Here is a 15,700-nt window from a genome sequence, read left to right on the forward strand (position 1 = left end):
ATTGAGACACTCCCTGTAGCTAGCTCTGTAGACTTTTGATATCCTTTCGTACAAGGCCTATAGGTGGCTTGTTGAATCTAGGCTCTTTGTGATCCCACGCACTCCCATATGCCTCTGAGTGATCCTACGACCGAAACAGATCCGACCTGCCTTACCTGCGCCGTTACACTACTAATGTTTTAGCCAAGTCCACTAATGCAGACCCCTGCTTACTAGCAGGCCAAATAGCCGCTTAGTGGTAGGACGAATAATTTTTGCCCTAACAGACGGAACTGCCTGATGACCCGAGAAGCTTTGGGTCCGCAACTGACGTGTGCATGGAGCTGTCAGGCATGCCGCACACACGCTTTAGCCCCGGATTACCATGGCACGGCTCAGCTGCGGAGCCCCTCCCCGCCTAGTCGTCACAATGACACCACATCCTCAAAAGAGATCGAACCGTGTCTAACTGTATTCGGGCTAGTACCGTTCGATTTCTTTTGATGAGGGGGTGATGATGCTGGTATCCATGCTGCAGCGCATTACTTACATACACGTACAGTGCAGGCCTCCACTCAGTATGGCAGCTACTGCCGCGACGCGCTGACATCAGCCATTCGATGCTGTGCCAGTCTCGTCGAGCTCTTCACCCCGCATACAGCCTCCTCCAGCTTGCCCGACACCACGCCCAGAGCACCGCTGCATCTCGCCTCTATACATCTGCAATGGCGACGAGCAAGAAAGCGCGCACCCACCCGCCGTACGAGCTGCTGTACTGGCCCGGCATTCCCGGGCGCGGCGAGTTTGTCCGCCTGGCCTTTGAAGCAGCATGTGTCTCGTACAAGGACACGGCCAACGAGCCTGGCGGCCGTACGCAAGCTCCCAACGCCTCTCCTGCACCCATCTCCAGCTAACCCTCGTTGCCAACAGCGGGCGCAAAAGCCGTCGTGGAAGTCCTTTCGCGAGACAGCCTGAGCTCAGACGGCAACCCGCCCGTCTTTGCCCCGCCCGCGCTTAGGGTGCCAGGCGAAGGCAAGAATGGCGCTCCCCTCGTCATCTACCAGACCCCTGCCATCCTCTCTTATCTCGGCGACAAGCTAGACCTTGCTGGCGCCGACGAGGCAGAAAAGGCTTGGATCCAGGCACATGCCCTGACCGCTCTCGATCTCAACAACGAAGCCCACGATACCCACCACCCCGTCGCCGTCTCCAAGTACTACGACGACCAAAAGGAAGAGTCGCTCAAAAAGGCCGCCGACTTCCGCGAGACGCGCATCCCCAAGTTCCTGTCCTTCTTCGAGCGCATCCTGAAGGCCAACGAGGCCCAAGGACAAGGTAAATTCCTCGTGGGAGCCAAGCTCAGCTATGCCGACACCACGCTTTGGAATGTCTTGAGTGGCTTGCAATATGCCTTCCCCAACGAGCTAAAAGCGAGGAAGAAGGACTACCCGCTGCTCTTCGACACCTTTTACGACAACATCGCCCACACAAAGGGCATCAGCGAGTACCTGCAAAGTGAGCGGAGGCTGCCCTTTGGCAACGGCATCTTCAGGCACTACCCAGAGCTCGACCGCCCGTAGACACCCTAGTCACTCCAAAAGTAAAACAGTCACAGTAAATAACATCAATTGCCAGTGGTATCTTTGAAGAGGTGCTCATTACAGGCTCATGTCATCTCATTCACATTCCTTTTTGATGCCGGTACATGATGCATATCCGAAGCCCTGCCGTACTCCTGAACCATGTAGAATAATGAGACCTCACCCAGCTACCCGTCCACGCTTAGTAGTCGGTCTGCTGGCTCTGGGGGAACTCGAAGTTGACACCCTTGCCAGTGAGGCGCTTGTACACCTCGCTGTAGGTGTCGAGCCTGTAGTCAACACCGCCGCGCTCCTTCTCGTCGAGAACGACCTTGAGGATCTTGCTGCCGTCCTCGCGGGTACGGAGACGCTTGCCGACAATCTCGACGGGGTAGACGAGGTCGGTCAGAATGGCGTCGTGGACAGCAGTGAGAGTTCGCGACTGCGGACGCTTCTGGGTCTGGGAAGAGCGGGAGCGGTTGGATCGCTTGGGGCGGGGGAGAATGCGGCGCGAAGCAACAATCAGGACGTGGCGGTCAGAGAACTTCTTCTCGAGCTCACGGGTGAGGCTGCACGCTGTTAGCAAGAGCTGGGCCGGCGCTTGCAGAGTGAAGCATACCGCTGCTGGGCCTTGTGCCACAGGGACAGAAGGGGAACAGGGACGAAGATGACAATAGCCTTGCGTCCATGGCCAACCTCGATCTAAGAATCCTGGTGTCAGCGTATTGTTGCTGCCCAGTGCCCACCGCCTCTTCAGTATGTAGGGTATGGGTGCAGGTGCGTGTGCAGGCGTCGCTCGAGAGCGCATCGTGGACGTCTTCGGATCTATCATACCTCGCGAGCAGAGACAAACTGCAGAGGGCGCAGAGAGGCCTTCAAGTCAGGCACATTGTTCTCGAGGTCAGTCAACGCCTGTAGCCCGTGTTAGTACTGCTGCCGCCATTTGCACACAATTGAGCGGGACCACTTGCGCTGGCGATGCTGGTCTCAATCTCAGAGGGGTTCTGCCTGGAAGGGCTGTTGGGCGCGATCTTGTTCAGCGAGTTGGCGGACATGTTGGCGGCTTGATGTCGAGCTGGTCGGAGTCGTTGAAAGTTCGTGATGGCTACGGGCGATTTTCAAAGCATCGTGTGCTGCAAGCGAGGCGCTAGCCGGCCTTAGCGCCAACCATTGTCGGCCCACATGCACGCGCGCCTCACACACTACACACACACATGCAGTCACACATACAGCCACCTACAGCTTACGGCGAGTGGTCTAGTTTCTATTTGTTGTCTATTATTAAAAACTCATTGTCCTAAAAGAGTGTCATCCACTACGGAGAAGCTGTCATCAGAACCTGCCTGCTCTACCCCTCCCGCTTGTATATCGGAATGGCCCAATACAACAATCCATTCAGCACCGCCGTCGTTACCGGCCCAACCCAATGGATATAATGATAGTCGAAGCGGTCTGAAGCGCGTCAGATAGTCACAGCGGCAGAAATCCTGAGTACTTACCTGCGGCAAGCATGAGCCCGAGACAGCGCGCTGGGTTGCATGCTTATCATTGTCAGCAACCACTTTTTCCACTACTTTCGTCGGGTGCACTTACAGGCCCCGCTGTATCCAGCCCTTACTATCGAGGATGCAAAAGAACACATAGTCTGCGCAAGGCCCACCTTGAACGCTGTCAGCTCTACAGCAACGCACCATAACGCATGCATAGCATAATGCTTACCAAAATCGGCGACAAAGCTGGGCCAAAGACCTCCCTTTGTCTAGGATCAAGACCCACTCCAAAGGCAATGAATATCAAACCAAAAGTTGTCATTGTCTCCAAAACATACCTGGACTGTCAGCAGTTGCGAGTAATTGGACTTTTCAAACTCACGCTTCGCCTGGTGTAACCAAACTGGTGTCAATATAACATCCCGGTATAGGTGGAATGTCATGCGGATTCATGCCCAAGCTCGCTCGAATTAGACCACCAGCTGCCAAGCCGCCAACACTCTGGAAAAGAACATAAAGTAACGTTCTCGGGAAAATAGACAGTCCTGCCGTAAAGGTCGCCATAGTAATTGTCGGATTGAGATGTCCTCCGGAGACTGGACCAGCGCTAAAGATGAATAATGCAATCAGCGTACCGGTTACAATGCTTCCGAATGCAGCCGTTGAAACAGGCCCCAAAGCCGTCGCTTTGACCAGGGGACCAAGACCGACGGAAGCGAGACCGGACAGGTAGGTCTGTAGACAAGTCCCCACGCCTTCGATGAAGGACTCCTTCCACAGCTCTATATCAGCGAAGGCGCGCAGAGAGAAAGACTGATGCCATGAGAATATCGCTGACGCGTCTGGAAGTAGAGTCTTGGAAGCATCTTCTGCTGGTATGGTAAATTCCTGGTTGCCACCGATACGTCCAGCAAATGGCCTCGAAGAAATGGCTGGGCTCCTGCGGAATATTTTCATCCGACGCCTACCACTCCCTGCATCAGAAGCTTCCATATCCTGGCTCACACTAGTCGTCCTCATGTCAGTCGCGTTGGGTGATGCCATGAACAATGTTTTGTCGGTTTTCGTTTGTTTATACACAGTAGCACCGCTGTGAGAACCAGAGGCAACAAACAGCCACCACATTTCCATCCCTGAAGTCGAATAAGTTGCTCATAATGATTAGATAAGCATTTGCTTGCAATTTGCTTATGAAGACCTTATGTGACTAGCCGAGGTTGGGACTGGTTGATGCGTAAGCCGCTTAGTACCCAGTACGAAATCAGTGCCTGCAGTTACACCTGAGTCAGTCTCTCAAAAGCCGTGTCTTGCTCGAATACAGCTCACCGATGGAGGAACTTTATTGTTTGAGCTTTGTCGCCAACTTGACCGCTCTTCATAGTCGCGGGGCCTGTTCATGTTTTGAGCAGCGAAAATATAAAAGAAAAAGAAATGCCGCAAACCAAGGCTGGCTCAGCTAAGATAAAACAGCGGCTTCAAAAGCTTCTTATAATAACCCGCTTAAACTACACGTTTGCTCTTAACGTACAGCATCAGGTCCTTTTGTTTAACGGCTTCCTTTTACGCACAAAGGTAACGCGCAGTAAGCATACAGAAATTGAATAAATGCATGAATTAATTTGGACAAGTAATTACAGGTTCGTATTGGTCCGAAGGACCAAGCCAACCACAAGTACCCCTTGCACCGTAAAACCAGAACAACGCCCCGCTAAAAGATAATGTAGGATATATCGTGTTCGCATGTCGAAATAAGCGAGGAAAGTACCCCGAAGTATGCAGCAATGTAGACGTTGGAAAAGTCTTGGGTAGACTGCCGATCATGCCCCTTCGGCGCTTTGGTATACGTCTCCACCGGGGGCTGTGCCACGACAGTTTGTGTCACCCAGAATGGCCGTATTACTCGGCAGATGGACTAGACACGCGAGGTAGTATTACTGGAAAACCCAAAAATTAGTCAAGACTGTTATCCAGAGGGGCTGTGTGAAGAAAGAGAAGAACTTACGCTGCCGCGCGGCGCTGAAGGCGGTGCACCATGATGATGCCGAAGATGGCGGTAGCAAACCAGGTGATCATGGACAAGAAGGAAAAGGCCTGGGCAGTACGCCATTGCCCGCACATGTTGCTGCGTCGCAGCGAGAAGCCGTTGCGCCAAGCCCACGCGCTGCCACACCCCGTGCCGTTGAACCAGTCGACGAGCAGCCCGAAGACGGCGGCCCAGCCAGCGGTGAAGACTACATTGCTATTGTTAGCATCCACCTGAAATGAGGTTGGCAAGGCTGCTTACCAAAGTCAGAGACGTAGCCCGACATGCTGGACTTTGTGGGAATGGCCCAGATGAAGGCGAAGATGATGGATAGCGACGACCAGATGATGGAGAAGATCAAGCGCCCGAGTGGCCCATCGTCATGGCGTCGGGGTCCCAGTGTGGTTCGGTAGGTGAAGTAGGATGTCAGGCCCAGCACGATGGCGGCGAAGACCCATTGTGCGATTCGCATGATGATGGAGAAGAGGCGTGAGAAGATCATGTTGGCTGGAGGGTATGTGCTTGTATGTCTGTGGATGTGTCGAAGATGGATATATGAATCAATCCAGTGGTGGAATGAAGAGTAAGTATATCACAATGTTTGAAGGTCAAGTAACAAGATGAATGATGCACCAGCTTCTTGGACTTTGGGTCCTATGCATTTATACACAAACGAGGGGGACTACCAATGGCCATGATGTGATACCCTGGTTTTACCAGCGAGAGCCCAAGATATCCAGACGTCAGCCACGTCTGTTGCGTAGTGCTACAAGCCGACCCAAGACGCAAACCCCCCCCCCCCATGCCAGCCCATGACAGCCGCGCCCGGTTTCCAGTCTTGGGCCCTTCGTCAGCCACCGCTCAGGCTGTCTCTCTTGCTTGCTTGCTCTCTCTCACCGCGGAATCAGCCCTGCTAGCCGCATACCCGTGATGCTTGTTCCGTTCTGTGTATGCGTGGCTTGGCAGATGAGATCACTTGGGCACCCATGACCGTCACCGTCGTCGTCTTTGCTACCATGCTATGCTCTATTTCCTGTCTCCCATGAATGACGCGTGGCGCATGCCCAGTGTGGCGCTGCACCCAGCCTTCTTGGCGTACGTTGCCGATCCACCAAAGTGGCCCTGACACAACCCCCCCTTGGCTGGTCATTGTGATTGGGGCGCATCCCCTCCCCCCCCCGCCTGCAAAACTCTGGGTTGCAGTTGTCAGTGTCGTGATATTTTTTTTTCGTTAATTCTAGACCGGCAAAGCCAAAGCTGTGTGACGTTTCCGGTGCTAAAGCGAAAAGTAGGGTTGAGTCCGTACAGCAGGTTTTATCTCAGTAAGTAGTTAACATGATGCCAACCCAAGTTTTTAGGTCGCCCGCTTTCAGTTGACAACATGCCAGATCAACAACATGCTGGACTGGCCTTTGCACCTCCGAGGAACGTGGTATCCATGCCATGATGGCTGTGTGAATCCTCGCTGATGCAAATTTTACAAACGCAACTGAATGTGCGACCGAGACGCGCAAACGTTATCGCATCGCCAAGGTGGCTTAGGCTTAGGCTTAGGACCTTTCTTTCTTTTCTCACATGCAGGGTAACCAAGCCATGGTTGCTGTGTGGTCTGGAGACACTGCGGAGCGGGGGTGGCATGGATATCATGCGACTTGGTTCCAATGTCGATCGTCGCTGCGCAACAGTCTGGCATGGCTACGGTCGGTCATCATGGGGAGGGGGTGGGTACACCTACACCTACTGAGCCTCTCCCCATGACGTGGATTTGAGCGACATGTGAGAAATACCAGCTAGGGTACTCACATTCTAGAAAACCGCCCGCTAGACTGTATCTGGTGCAAAAGACACGGCGGTGCGTATTCCGTGTCGAAAAAAAGTTGGCGTGTTTCGCCTCGATAAGTGAGATCTCTTCCATACATACACTTACATACACATCACAGTGAGCCAGGATGAATCCAAGTCCTGAAGCTAATCAGCCAGAACCTTGCGCAAGTCTACACCGTTCTTCAGGTGCTGGTCTTTTGCTGCCTCATATGACGGAATGTCCCCCGCCTTACCACAACAAGTCTACGACATACACATACACATACCCGTACTTGCATCTCTGCTGACCTGACTTCCCTCCCTCTCTCTCGCAACACATCCAAGCCAGAAATCTCGTGTTGTGGGGTTTCCAGCTCTTCTTAGCCGCACGGAGTTATGCGCCCGGCGGCGCGCCCAGCTGCCAGCCCAGTTGGGCGAGCGGGGGAGAGCGGATGACCCCGGCAATGGCAAATGCGAGATTTACGAAGAATGTTAAAAGAGAGTTTGCAAGGGCATGTATGCATGCGGTCCATGGCTGGTTGAGCTGCTTACGCCCAGAAAGCTAGGGTGAATGAGGAAATACTACAGGGTGGCTTCCCACCGAAGATCTACATACATGGACCAACGGTTATGCTTAGCCGGGCTATACTGTGGGTGCGCTAAGGTAAAGGCTGGGCTTTATAACCGTTTTGATTCGGAGGTTATTGAAGATGGTATACTAGGTGTACAGTCTTCGATTTCCTCTATTCGTTCTGTCGAGATGAGATGGAGCTAATGACATTGCCGTCCTGTATGTCATACAAGTGAATTTCTCGGAGAGACCTTGATTGAACCAATCAATCAAGGTCAATTCTTTGTGTCGTCTGCATCTGTAACAGCTAGTCTTGCACTCTAAAAGTTGCATTCGGCATGCGTGATCAGACATTGTAGCTCCAAGACAACAATTACCGAGAAAAAGCCTCGGTTGAGAAGAGTAACACATCTTTCCGTTTCTTGGCAAGAAAAGGTAATCACCAAATAGGAGCCAGGGAGTTGGTTTCAGTCAATTCATCCGTATTCGTCGACTTTCTTACTACAGCCTTATCCCCAAAGCGGCAATTCATCACCCAGAACAACGCTACATATATTCCCAAGTACCACCACTGCTTCTACCCAAGCCCTCTGTACCAAGCCCTCGAAAAGCTCGCCATGATTACTCCTATTCCCATTTCAGTACTACCAGAGACTAGACTAACTACATCACCATCATCATCTATTCCATACTTTACTTTACTTTACTTTACTTGACGCTATTATCAAAACCCACCACACCACACCAACCCATGAAACCCCCACCCCCTAAACCCAAACAAAACCTCCAAGAAACATCCCACAGCCCATACCCTCTTACCAAAACACGTGGGAAAACCATATCTTCCACATAACTAGCTCTTTTCGCATTCCTGCACCCCCGCCTACCGCCACTCCTTCCCCTCCCTTACTTTCCCCCCCCCTTTTTTTTCTTCCATTGAAAACAAAGAATCCTGTCCATCTCGATCCCCACACATACACATACACACGAATTGCATAACATACAAGTCAGAGAAAACCGGTATCCCAAGCGTTTATCCAGAACGCGATTGAGCACTTTTTGCAATGTCTATACTTAGTCTCGAGTACTTGCTGGTGAGAAACCATGCACATATCTATGCATCTATCCATCCATCCATCAATAATCCATATATGTCTGTATAGCCCACGAAAGACCCCAATCTCAACTAGCCAAAACAAAACAAAGTAAACCAAAGCACCCCCAAATCAAGCCATGTACCTGTGCGGTGTTGCTAATAAAGAAAAAGAAGAACACAGTATTTCCTACTTTTCTGTTTCTTTGATTTTTTCTTTCTTGAGAAAGATATGTCTAGTGCAGTTCTATCATGTAGGTAGTACTAAGAGGTTTTACACTTATATCCTCCTCCCCCTCCTCCTCCTCCTGCTCCTCCTGCTCCTCTTCCTCCTCACCATCACCAGCTATTTCCATGTAATCAAAAAAACACTCTAAGAAGACTGGGCCATACGACATCAAACAAGAAACCGATATACTGCACAAAACAACCAACACAACACAGCACAAGGCAAGACAAGATGACATCAGACGAGACCCAACACAGTAAAGTCGTTTTTTTTTCTTAAAAAAAAAGGTTTCTTTCGAGTGGATGTGGTATATTCAGCACAGTACAGTACATCGATATCCGTTGGAAAGCAAGCTGAGAAAGAAATGAAGAAGAAGAAGAAGAAGAAGAAGATGCAAGATGGAAAGAAGTATGTAATAGCGACAACAAGACCGCAAAACGCCGCGCCGAGTATGCAATTGATACCAAACAGGAAAGAAAAAAAGAAAGGAAAAAAAAGAAAGAGGACTCTATGTGTTTCGAGTCCTCCCCCCCCCACCCAACGCAGCGCAGTGCCATATACATGGCGCTTGATATGCGCTTACAGCAGCACCATCATCCAGATGCCGCAACCCAAATGTAGCCGGAATCCCCGCATTACCCATACCCCATATCCATCATGCTCCATATGCCATATCCCATTTCATATCGTCTTCACCCTCTTACCAACGCAACGCAACGCAACCCAACTCATACAAATGGGATCAACCCAACCACACCCACCAAAACAGCAACACGACGGCGGCAAAAAAGCCCAACCAAGCCTTCCACCCGACGCCCGTTTTCTCCGCCATGCGCAGCATACGCGTCATGGTACCTTTAATTTTGAGTCTGGAAGTTTCAAACTGGTCGTTCATTTTCTCGGCGAGCGTGGTTGAGTCGCGGATTTCGTCGCCGATGAGATGGGTTAACTGCGGGGGCGTTGTTAGTTAAAAAAAACGTCTCTTCACTCAGCAAAGTGTACACGGCACTCAGCAAAGAGCATGGCAGAAACGAAACCAACAAAAAAACGCAGCAGCAGCAGCAACGAAAAAGAAGACGCAGAAACAAGGGAAAAGAGAAGGGAGAAAGGGGAAAAACATACATCCTTCAACATCTTAACTTTACTCGTCAACACACCCACATGCTCATCCGTCTGACTCTCCAACTCATCCAGCACCGCCGCCGAGTACTGGCCACGCGAATTCAGCGTCGCAGATCGATACATAGCATCGCCATCGCCCAATCCAGCGCCACCATACGGCCCTCTACTGCTTCCCCCCGGATACAAACTGCCATTACTATTTCCGGTAGGATACGCGCCGAACGCCGCACTACCATTGGGAGACGAAGACGACGAGGGGATACCGTAGCCATAGCTTGCACCACCAGAGCTACTACCGTTGTAGGGCGATGCGCGGGCTTTGTTTTTTGATTTCGAGGGCGAGGCGCTGCGGTTGTACGAGGAGAAGAGGTCGTCGCGCGCGTCTTGGCGCCCGAAGCGGTTCGACATTGTGCCTGTTTCGCTGCGCTGCTGTGTTGTCCGCTGCGCTGCCCTTGCTTGTACCCTCTTCTGTCTGTCTTTCTTTCTTTCTTTCTTTCCTCTTTTCTCTTTCAATTCAAGCCGTAGTATCTGTACTTATTCGCAGGCGCAACGTCGCTAAGTCGTGATCTCTATCCGCAATCGAGCACGCTGCGCGCGCGCGGGGTCTGGGGGGTGCTTCCGGGGGTGCTAATAATCAGCGGGAAGAGGTGGGTGTGTGTGTTGCCTAGAGCAGGAATTCGGGGGCCTAAGAGTAACAACACAAGGCGGAAAAAAGGACACTTGTCAATGTGGGTATTACTGGATAACTTTCTTGTGCGCGGCGGCGGGAGTTGGGGACGAGAATTCAAGGGTTGGTTGGTGGTTGCGAAAAGCGGGTTTCCCAGACTTGGCCTCGGAGCTTAGGACGGTGCTAAACGCCGGTCAAGTGCCGCGGACATGGGGGGTTCTCTCTCTTTTTTTTCGTGTGTGCCTAGGGAACGAACACGTTGTTGATAGCCCACAGCCACAGCCTGCAAAAGTTAACGGCCCACGTGTTCGGTTACCTACTGTCAGTGACGCAAACAAGGGTAGCAAGTAGCAGGCAAGCAAGCACTTGAAATCAGAAATATCATTGTTCATGAACGTCTTTTTCACTATTTCCAACCCCCGGGCAAGCTACTGACTGATCTAGATGCAGACCCCCCTCCCCCACCTGAGTCTGGAAATCCACACACAGGAGACACAAAGTGCTAATCTCCCCCCCCCCCCCAAACCGCCGCCCACCCTCTCCAATGCGTCTGTACAAGTACAAAAAACCCATCCATTACATATGTGCATTCCTCATTCCAAAGCGTAAAGTTGCAGGCTTTTACATACGTGGCGCACAAACATGACGAGACGTTGAAGGTCTGCCCGTGCTAGAGGTTGAAGTTGTAGACGTGTTTCGTAGCGTCCATTTGATCCGTATCGTCCAAGTCCCGCATCCCCAGCCTCAACTCAAAAGGCCAGAGTAGATTTAGTTCTTGAGGCCAATCTTGTTGAGCAGGCTGCCTGTCTGTCCGCTAACCGTAGCGTGGTTGTCAAAAACCTTGAGCAAGCTCTTCCACACCTGCCCAGGCTCTTGGCTTGCATCAATGGGCTTCCAGATACCCGTCTTCTGGTAGTATGCGACAACGGGCGCCGTCTGGGCGTGGTAGGTTGCGAGGCGCTTCTTCAGAGTCGCCTCGTTGTCGTCGGAGCGCTGGATGAGCGGCTCGCCAGTGATGTCGTCGGTCATGGGCGCCTTGGGTGGGTTGAAAATCTTGTGGTAAGAGCGGCCGGATGCGGGGTGGACAAGACGTCCAGTGATACGCGAGACGAGCAGGCCGTCGTCGATTTGCAGTTCAATCGCGTGTTGGAGGGGCTTCTTGGTTGCGGCAAGCATGCCGTCGAGCTTCTCGGCCTGCGTGACTGTTCGTGGGAAACCGTCGAGGATGAAGCTGTTCAGAGTGGCTTTAGTATACGCTCCAGACGAATGCGTCAATCAGAGACTAGAGCAGAACGTACCCCTTGGAGCACTCCTGGTTGGACTCGAGCTCCGTCTTGATCATGTTGACCATGATCTCGTCGCTGACCAGGCCGCCGGCATCCATAATCTTCTTCGCTTCGCGGCCGAGGGGTGTTTTTGCCGCCACCTGTGCGCGCAGCATGTCTCCTGTGGCCTGCATATCGTCAGCGCTTCTTTTTTCCCCTGTATACCACGCAGCAAGCGGGCGCCGTGAATGGTGCACCACGTACAAGATGGCATGCGCAAAACTTCTCCTTGATCCGCGGTGCTTGTGTGCCCTTGCCTGTCGTCTGTGTAAGCAACATGCCACAATTTGGCTACCCTCGGCAAACTCTCTCACCAGCACCCGGCGGTCCCATGAGAATCATTCTGACGCTTTCCTGCGCTGGCGATTGACCGCCATGGCCCGACAGCTTGTGCTCCAGCTCGGCAATGCGCTTCTCGAGGCGGCTGACGGTGCTCTTGAGGTCATCGACCACGGTATCTGGTATGGGAGCCATTGCGCCGTGTTGTGGGGAAAATTGTCCGCGTGGGATGGAGGGACAGGGAGAAGAAAAAAAGGTGCGCGATCCGCTCAGGACAGAACACGGGTAGTCGCGCAATGGCAATGGACAGTCGCAAGTCTGGGTGAGGTGGAGTTGGACGGCGCTCGCTGCTCGGTGCTCGGTTGTCGGCAGGTCCAAGCTTCTCTGCGGGAAAATGCTCCCTTCTCCCGATCCTCGGTGCCTGTCACGTTTCCTGCTCGCTCGCCCTTTCTCCCGTGTGATGTCAGTCCAAGCCCGCCCAGTGCCTAGGCGGAGAAAGCTCGGCGCCGCCTCTCAGCGCCAGCCCACACATGCCATCACCACTTCGCCCGCTTGTCCATGTATGCGCGCTATGCGCATGTCCTCTGTCGTCGCCCACGGCCAATCGGACAACTGGCCCGTGAACACGCGGGGTCACGGAGCAGCATATGTCGTCGTTTGTGCGCTGCATGGCCAGAAAGGAGTCGTATCACTATATACATGTATGCGCAACCTGTCCACCACCACCTAGTACTCGCTGCCAAGCACCTTCTTCAGCCCCTTCATCTCCACCTCGTACTTCTCCACCTTGCCCTGGCTGGCCATCAATTTGGCCAACAAGTAGTTCACTCTGCCCGTAGTCTGAGCTGGCTGGCTCCTCAGCTGGCTCAGCAGCAACAACTCGTTTTCGCACTTTTCAATCGTTGCATTCTCAACCTTGGTCAGATGCGTCAGGATAGCCAAGTCTAGGCGGCTCTTGAGCACCTTGTCCTCGGTCAAGCGCTTGAATGCAGGGTGGTACACGGGCTTGCCGGGCTTGATCATCGACGGTCTGCCGTTTGCGCCGGATACAATCGAAATAAGCTCTGCCTGTTCCAGGGCCTGGAGAACCGATTCGCCGCCTGCCTTGAGCATGTCGTCAATGATAATCTCATTGTATCGCAGAGACTCCTTCTGCGCGAGCTCCTTGATAAGGAACCAGGCTTGCTCAGCGTGCCAGAGACGGTTCCCGTCTTCGTCTTCCGCGCCAAAGATGTACATTTTGAGAATCTCCGAAGCAGACTGGTCAATGATTTCGTGCACGGCTTTCGTGGGTGTCTCGCCAGTCTTGATGCGCCGTGACAAGAACTCGAGATCAGTGAGCCGACCGCCTAGCAAGTCAATGCAGGTATCGAGTTCTCCAAGGTCAGTGCGAAACTTCGACGGCAGTTGCTTGGGCGAGCCGTCCTTTGGCGCAGGCTCGTCTTCGACATCCGCATCAAGGTACGAAATCACAAACCGCTTCGCTACCTCTCGACTACAGTCTGAGAGTGAGATCTGGCGGAACATTCGGTCGGGCATAGCTTTAGACAGAGACTTGCTGTAAGCAACATCGTTTGTGAGGAAGATGACATGCGCGACATTCGTAGTCGCGAGGCGCGCAGCCCATTCGGCGATCTTGTCGTAAACGATACTGCCTTCTTGGCTCTTGTGCAGGAAGTTATCAATGACCACGACAGGACGGTGTTCCGGGTGTTCCTCGAGCCACTCGTCATCTCTCCAATGTGCGTCTTTGTCGTCCTTGTGTCGGTTGTCCAGAGCAATCTGCCTGAGAGCCAAGGTTGTCGTGTTCCAGATTTTGCTGAGCTGAGAGTCGAGAGTTTCGGAGAAGCCCGTCTTAACGCCTGTGGCACCTTGCGCAGCCATATCGATCATACCACTGATGCTGTTCATCCAGCTGAAGACGGGCCTATAGCCAACCGACGCAGCAGCCGCATTGATGGTCGCACTCTCGCCCCGAGCTTCTTGAATCGGTTTGCAGTCAATTACCAGCTTGAGTCTCTTGTGCTGTAGCGCCTGGTCCACCACTAGCTCGCGTTTGCCCGAGCCACGGGGGCCTTGTACGATGATGAAAGTGTCCGCAGTTTCCATTAGCCACGTCTGAATCTGTTCGATATCTGCCTTTCGGTCATCCCAGATAGCCTCCATGCCGTCGTCGTCGTCATGCTTCTTGTTTCCGCCGATGATGTCTGTAGCGTAGCCTTTGATCCACTGATACCATACGTTGTCTTGAATATGAAAGTTGCGTGTGATATGAGCCTTGACGAAGAATGTTCGGATTCTATCTTCTCGTTAGATTGCTGCCGCTTGGGACTGAAGAAATACTTACGGGTCAAATACAACAGCAACAAAACCCGCGATGAGAGCAGCCAGAATAGGAATGACGATACGAGGATGATTGAAGATCCAGTCTCTGACATAGCGAGGTTTGATCTTCTGCTCATACTTGAGTCTCAGAACCGTGCCTTTCTTGCCGCCGCCCTCGGCCTCCGAAACCAGATACCCATGCATACAATTTCTCGCCATGATGGCTTTGCCAATAGTAGCATAGTCGAGATAGGCAAACTTTGGAAGAACCTTGGAGTCTGGAGGCTGCATGACAATGTCGCTTAGCTTTCCGTAGGGCCGGAAGAACTGGAAGAGCTGTTCTTGGCTCAACTCGACTGCTTCGGTAGGAGGTGCTCCCGGCTCACCGGAGACAAACTCAACGCGTAGACGGGAAGCAGGCAGACGCATCAGATCTTCCACCCATGGTCTTCCCTTGACCGCCTTTGCTTGCACTTGCTTCCACGGGCTCCACCACGGCTTCACAGGTTGATCTTTCAGGTACTGCTGCAGGGCTTCTTGAATCTCAGATGTCGACGCATTTCCATCGTGAGCGAACTTGACAAACGCTCCCCCTTCTCTCATGCGAGGCAGCACTTCAGCCCCGGTAATGTGCAGATTTCGCTTGGTACTTGCTCTCTCAAGAACAGCCTTGGGGTCTGTGCCGGAGCTGGTGGGGCTCATCAGTTTGTCCAGGATGCGTGGCAGAGGAAGCCCGAGTATCTTGCGCATCTGAATAGGAAAGACATTGTTGAAGAAGAGAATGCCCTCATTCGGCCCAGCGCTAATGTGACCCGTTTTGTCCTCACCAGCTTGCAGGCCAGTGACGTGTCTAATTGAATTGATGCATGGCCTTTGCAAGCCTATGTGTGATGGCCGCCATGTTGCTGGTAGGGACCCGATCCTGATGGCCCGTTAGTACCCCTCACGATGATCGGCATCTAGGATCAAACTTCATCAATCTTACCTTGTTGACCCGTACAGAGCGCGACGACCGGCATAATGCCAGCCTGAGTGCGGTAACATGTTCGCAGCTCGCTGGTCACCAGAGCATGATGCGAGGTGGTCGCCAAAGGGGGCGCGAGTAGTCGAGTAATGCCTGTTGTCTGCAGTCCTCACCAACCTGGAGACGGAAGTGGCGTGACGTCACTAGCCACGAGCCTTGGCATTCTGTATCTGTGGGCAAGCCACACGCC

The 15,700-nt window shown here is 52.7% G+C and overlaps 7 protein-coding genes across 7 annotated transcripts; 1 reads left to right on the forward strand and 6 right to left on the reverse strand.

Moving 5' to 3' along the window:
• Positions 1-547: 547 nt before the first annotated feature.
• On the forward strand, positions 548-1,613 carry SETTUDRAFT_168377 (uncharacterized protein). The gene is made up of 2 exons (XM_008025715.1): positions 548-849; positions 910-1,613. The coding sequence occupies exons 1-2, from the start codon at positions 705-707 to the stop codon at positions 1,557-1,559; spliced, it is 795 nt and encodes a 264-aa protein (XP_008023906.1). The 5' UTR covers positions 548-704; the 3' UTR covers positions 1,560-1,613.
• Positions 1,611-2,634, reverse strand: SETTUDRAFT_168379 (uncharacterized protein). Its single transcript, XM_008025716.1, has 4 exons — positions 2,531-2,634; positions 2,394-2,471; positions 2,179-2,261; positions 1,611-2,128 (listed from the first exon to the last, which is right to left on the reverse strand). The coding sequence occupies exons 1-4, from the start codon at positions 2,612-2,614 to the stop codon at positions 1,762-1,764; spliced, it is 612 nt and encodes a 203-aa protein (XP_008023907.1). The 5' UTR covers positions 2,615-2,634; the 3' UTR covers positions 1,611-1,761.
• Positions 2,635-2,848: 214 nt separating this feature from the next.
• On the reverse strand, positions 2,849-4,174 carry SETTUDRAFT_38550 (uncharacterized protein; the record flags this gene model as incomplete). Its single annotated transcript, XM_008025560.1, has 4 exons — positions 2,849-3,129; positions 3,153-3,219; positions 3,279-3,387; positions 3,432-4,174. 4 exons carry the CDS (start codon positions 4,172-4,174, stop codon positions 2,849-2,851), a joined length of 1,200 nt encoding a protein of 399 aa, XP_008023751.1.
• A 736-nt stretch (positions 4,175-4,910) lies between these two features.
• On the reverse strand, positions 4,911-5,596 carry SETTUDRAFT_168381 (uncharacterized protein). The gene is made up of 3 exons (XM_008025717.1): positions 5,334-5,596; positions 5,052-5,280; positions 4,911-4,983 (listed from the first exon to the last, which is right to left on the reverse strand). The coding sequence occupies exons 1-3, from the start codon at positions 5,572-5,574 to the stop codon at positions 4,962-4,964; spliced, it is 492 nt and encodes a 163-aa protein (XP_008023908.1). The 5' UTR covers positions 5,575-5,596; the 3' UTR covers positions 4,911-4,961.
• Positions 5,597-9,298: 3,702 nt separating this feature from the next.
• SETTUDRAFT_168382 (uncharacterized protein) lies at positions 9,299-10,453 on the reverse strand. Its single transcript, XM_008025718.1, has 2 exons — positions 9,891-10,453; positions 9,299-9,717 (listed from the first exon to the last, which is right to left on the reverse strand). The coding sequence occupies exons 1-2, from the start codon at positions 10,296-10,298 to the stop codon at positions 9,511-9,513; spliced, it is 615 nt and encodes a 204-aa protein (XP_008023909.1). The 5' UTR covers positions 10,299-10,453; the 3' UTR covers positions 9,299-9,510.
• A 496-nt stretch (positions 10,454-10,949) lies between these two features.
• SETTUDRAFT_168383 (uncharacterized protein) lies at positions 10,950-12,675 on the reverse strand. The gene is given in 5 exon segments (XM_008025719.1): positions 10,950-11,788; positions 11,856-12,010; positions 12,087-12,139; positions 12,197-12,640; positions 12,654-12,675. 4 exon segments carry the CDS (start codon positions 12,354-12,356, stop codon positions 11,326-11,328), a joined length of 831 nt encoding a protein of 276 aa, XP_008023910.1. The 5' UTR covers positions 12,357-12,640; positions 12,654-12,675; the 3' UTR covers positions 10,950-11,325.
• A 152-nt stretch (positions 12,676-12,827) lies between these two features.
• SETTUDRAFT_46736 (uncharacterized protein) lies at positions 12,828-15,572 on the reverse strand. The gene is made up of 3 exons (XM_008025585.1): positions 15,472-15,572; positions 14,509-15,408; positions 12,828-14,460 (listed from the first exon to the last, which is right to left on the reverse strand). Exons 1-3 carry the CDS (start codon positions 15,528-15,530, stop codon positions 12,888-12,890), a joined length of 2,532 nt encoding a protein of 843 aa, XP_008023776.1. The 5' UTR covers positions 15,531-15,572; the 3' UTR covers positions 12,828-12,887.
• Positions 15,573-15,700: the final 128 nt, after the last annotated feature.

This window comes from Exserohilum turcica (assembly GCF_000359705.1).
Source record: "Exserohilum turcica Et28A unplaced genomic scaffold SETTUscaffold_15, whole genome shotgun sequence".
Classification (NCBI taxonomy): domain Eukaryota; kingdom Fungi; phylum Ascomycota; class Dothideomycetes; order Pleosporales; family Pleosporaceae; genus Exserohilum; species Exserohilum turcicum.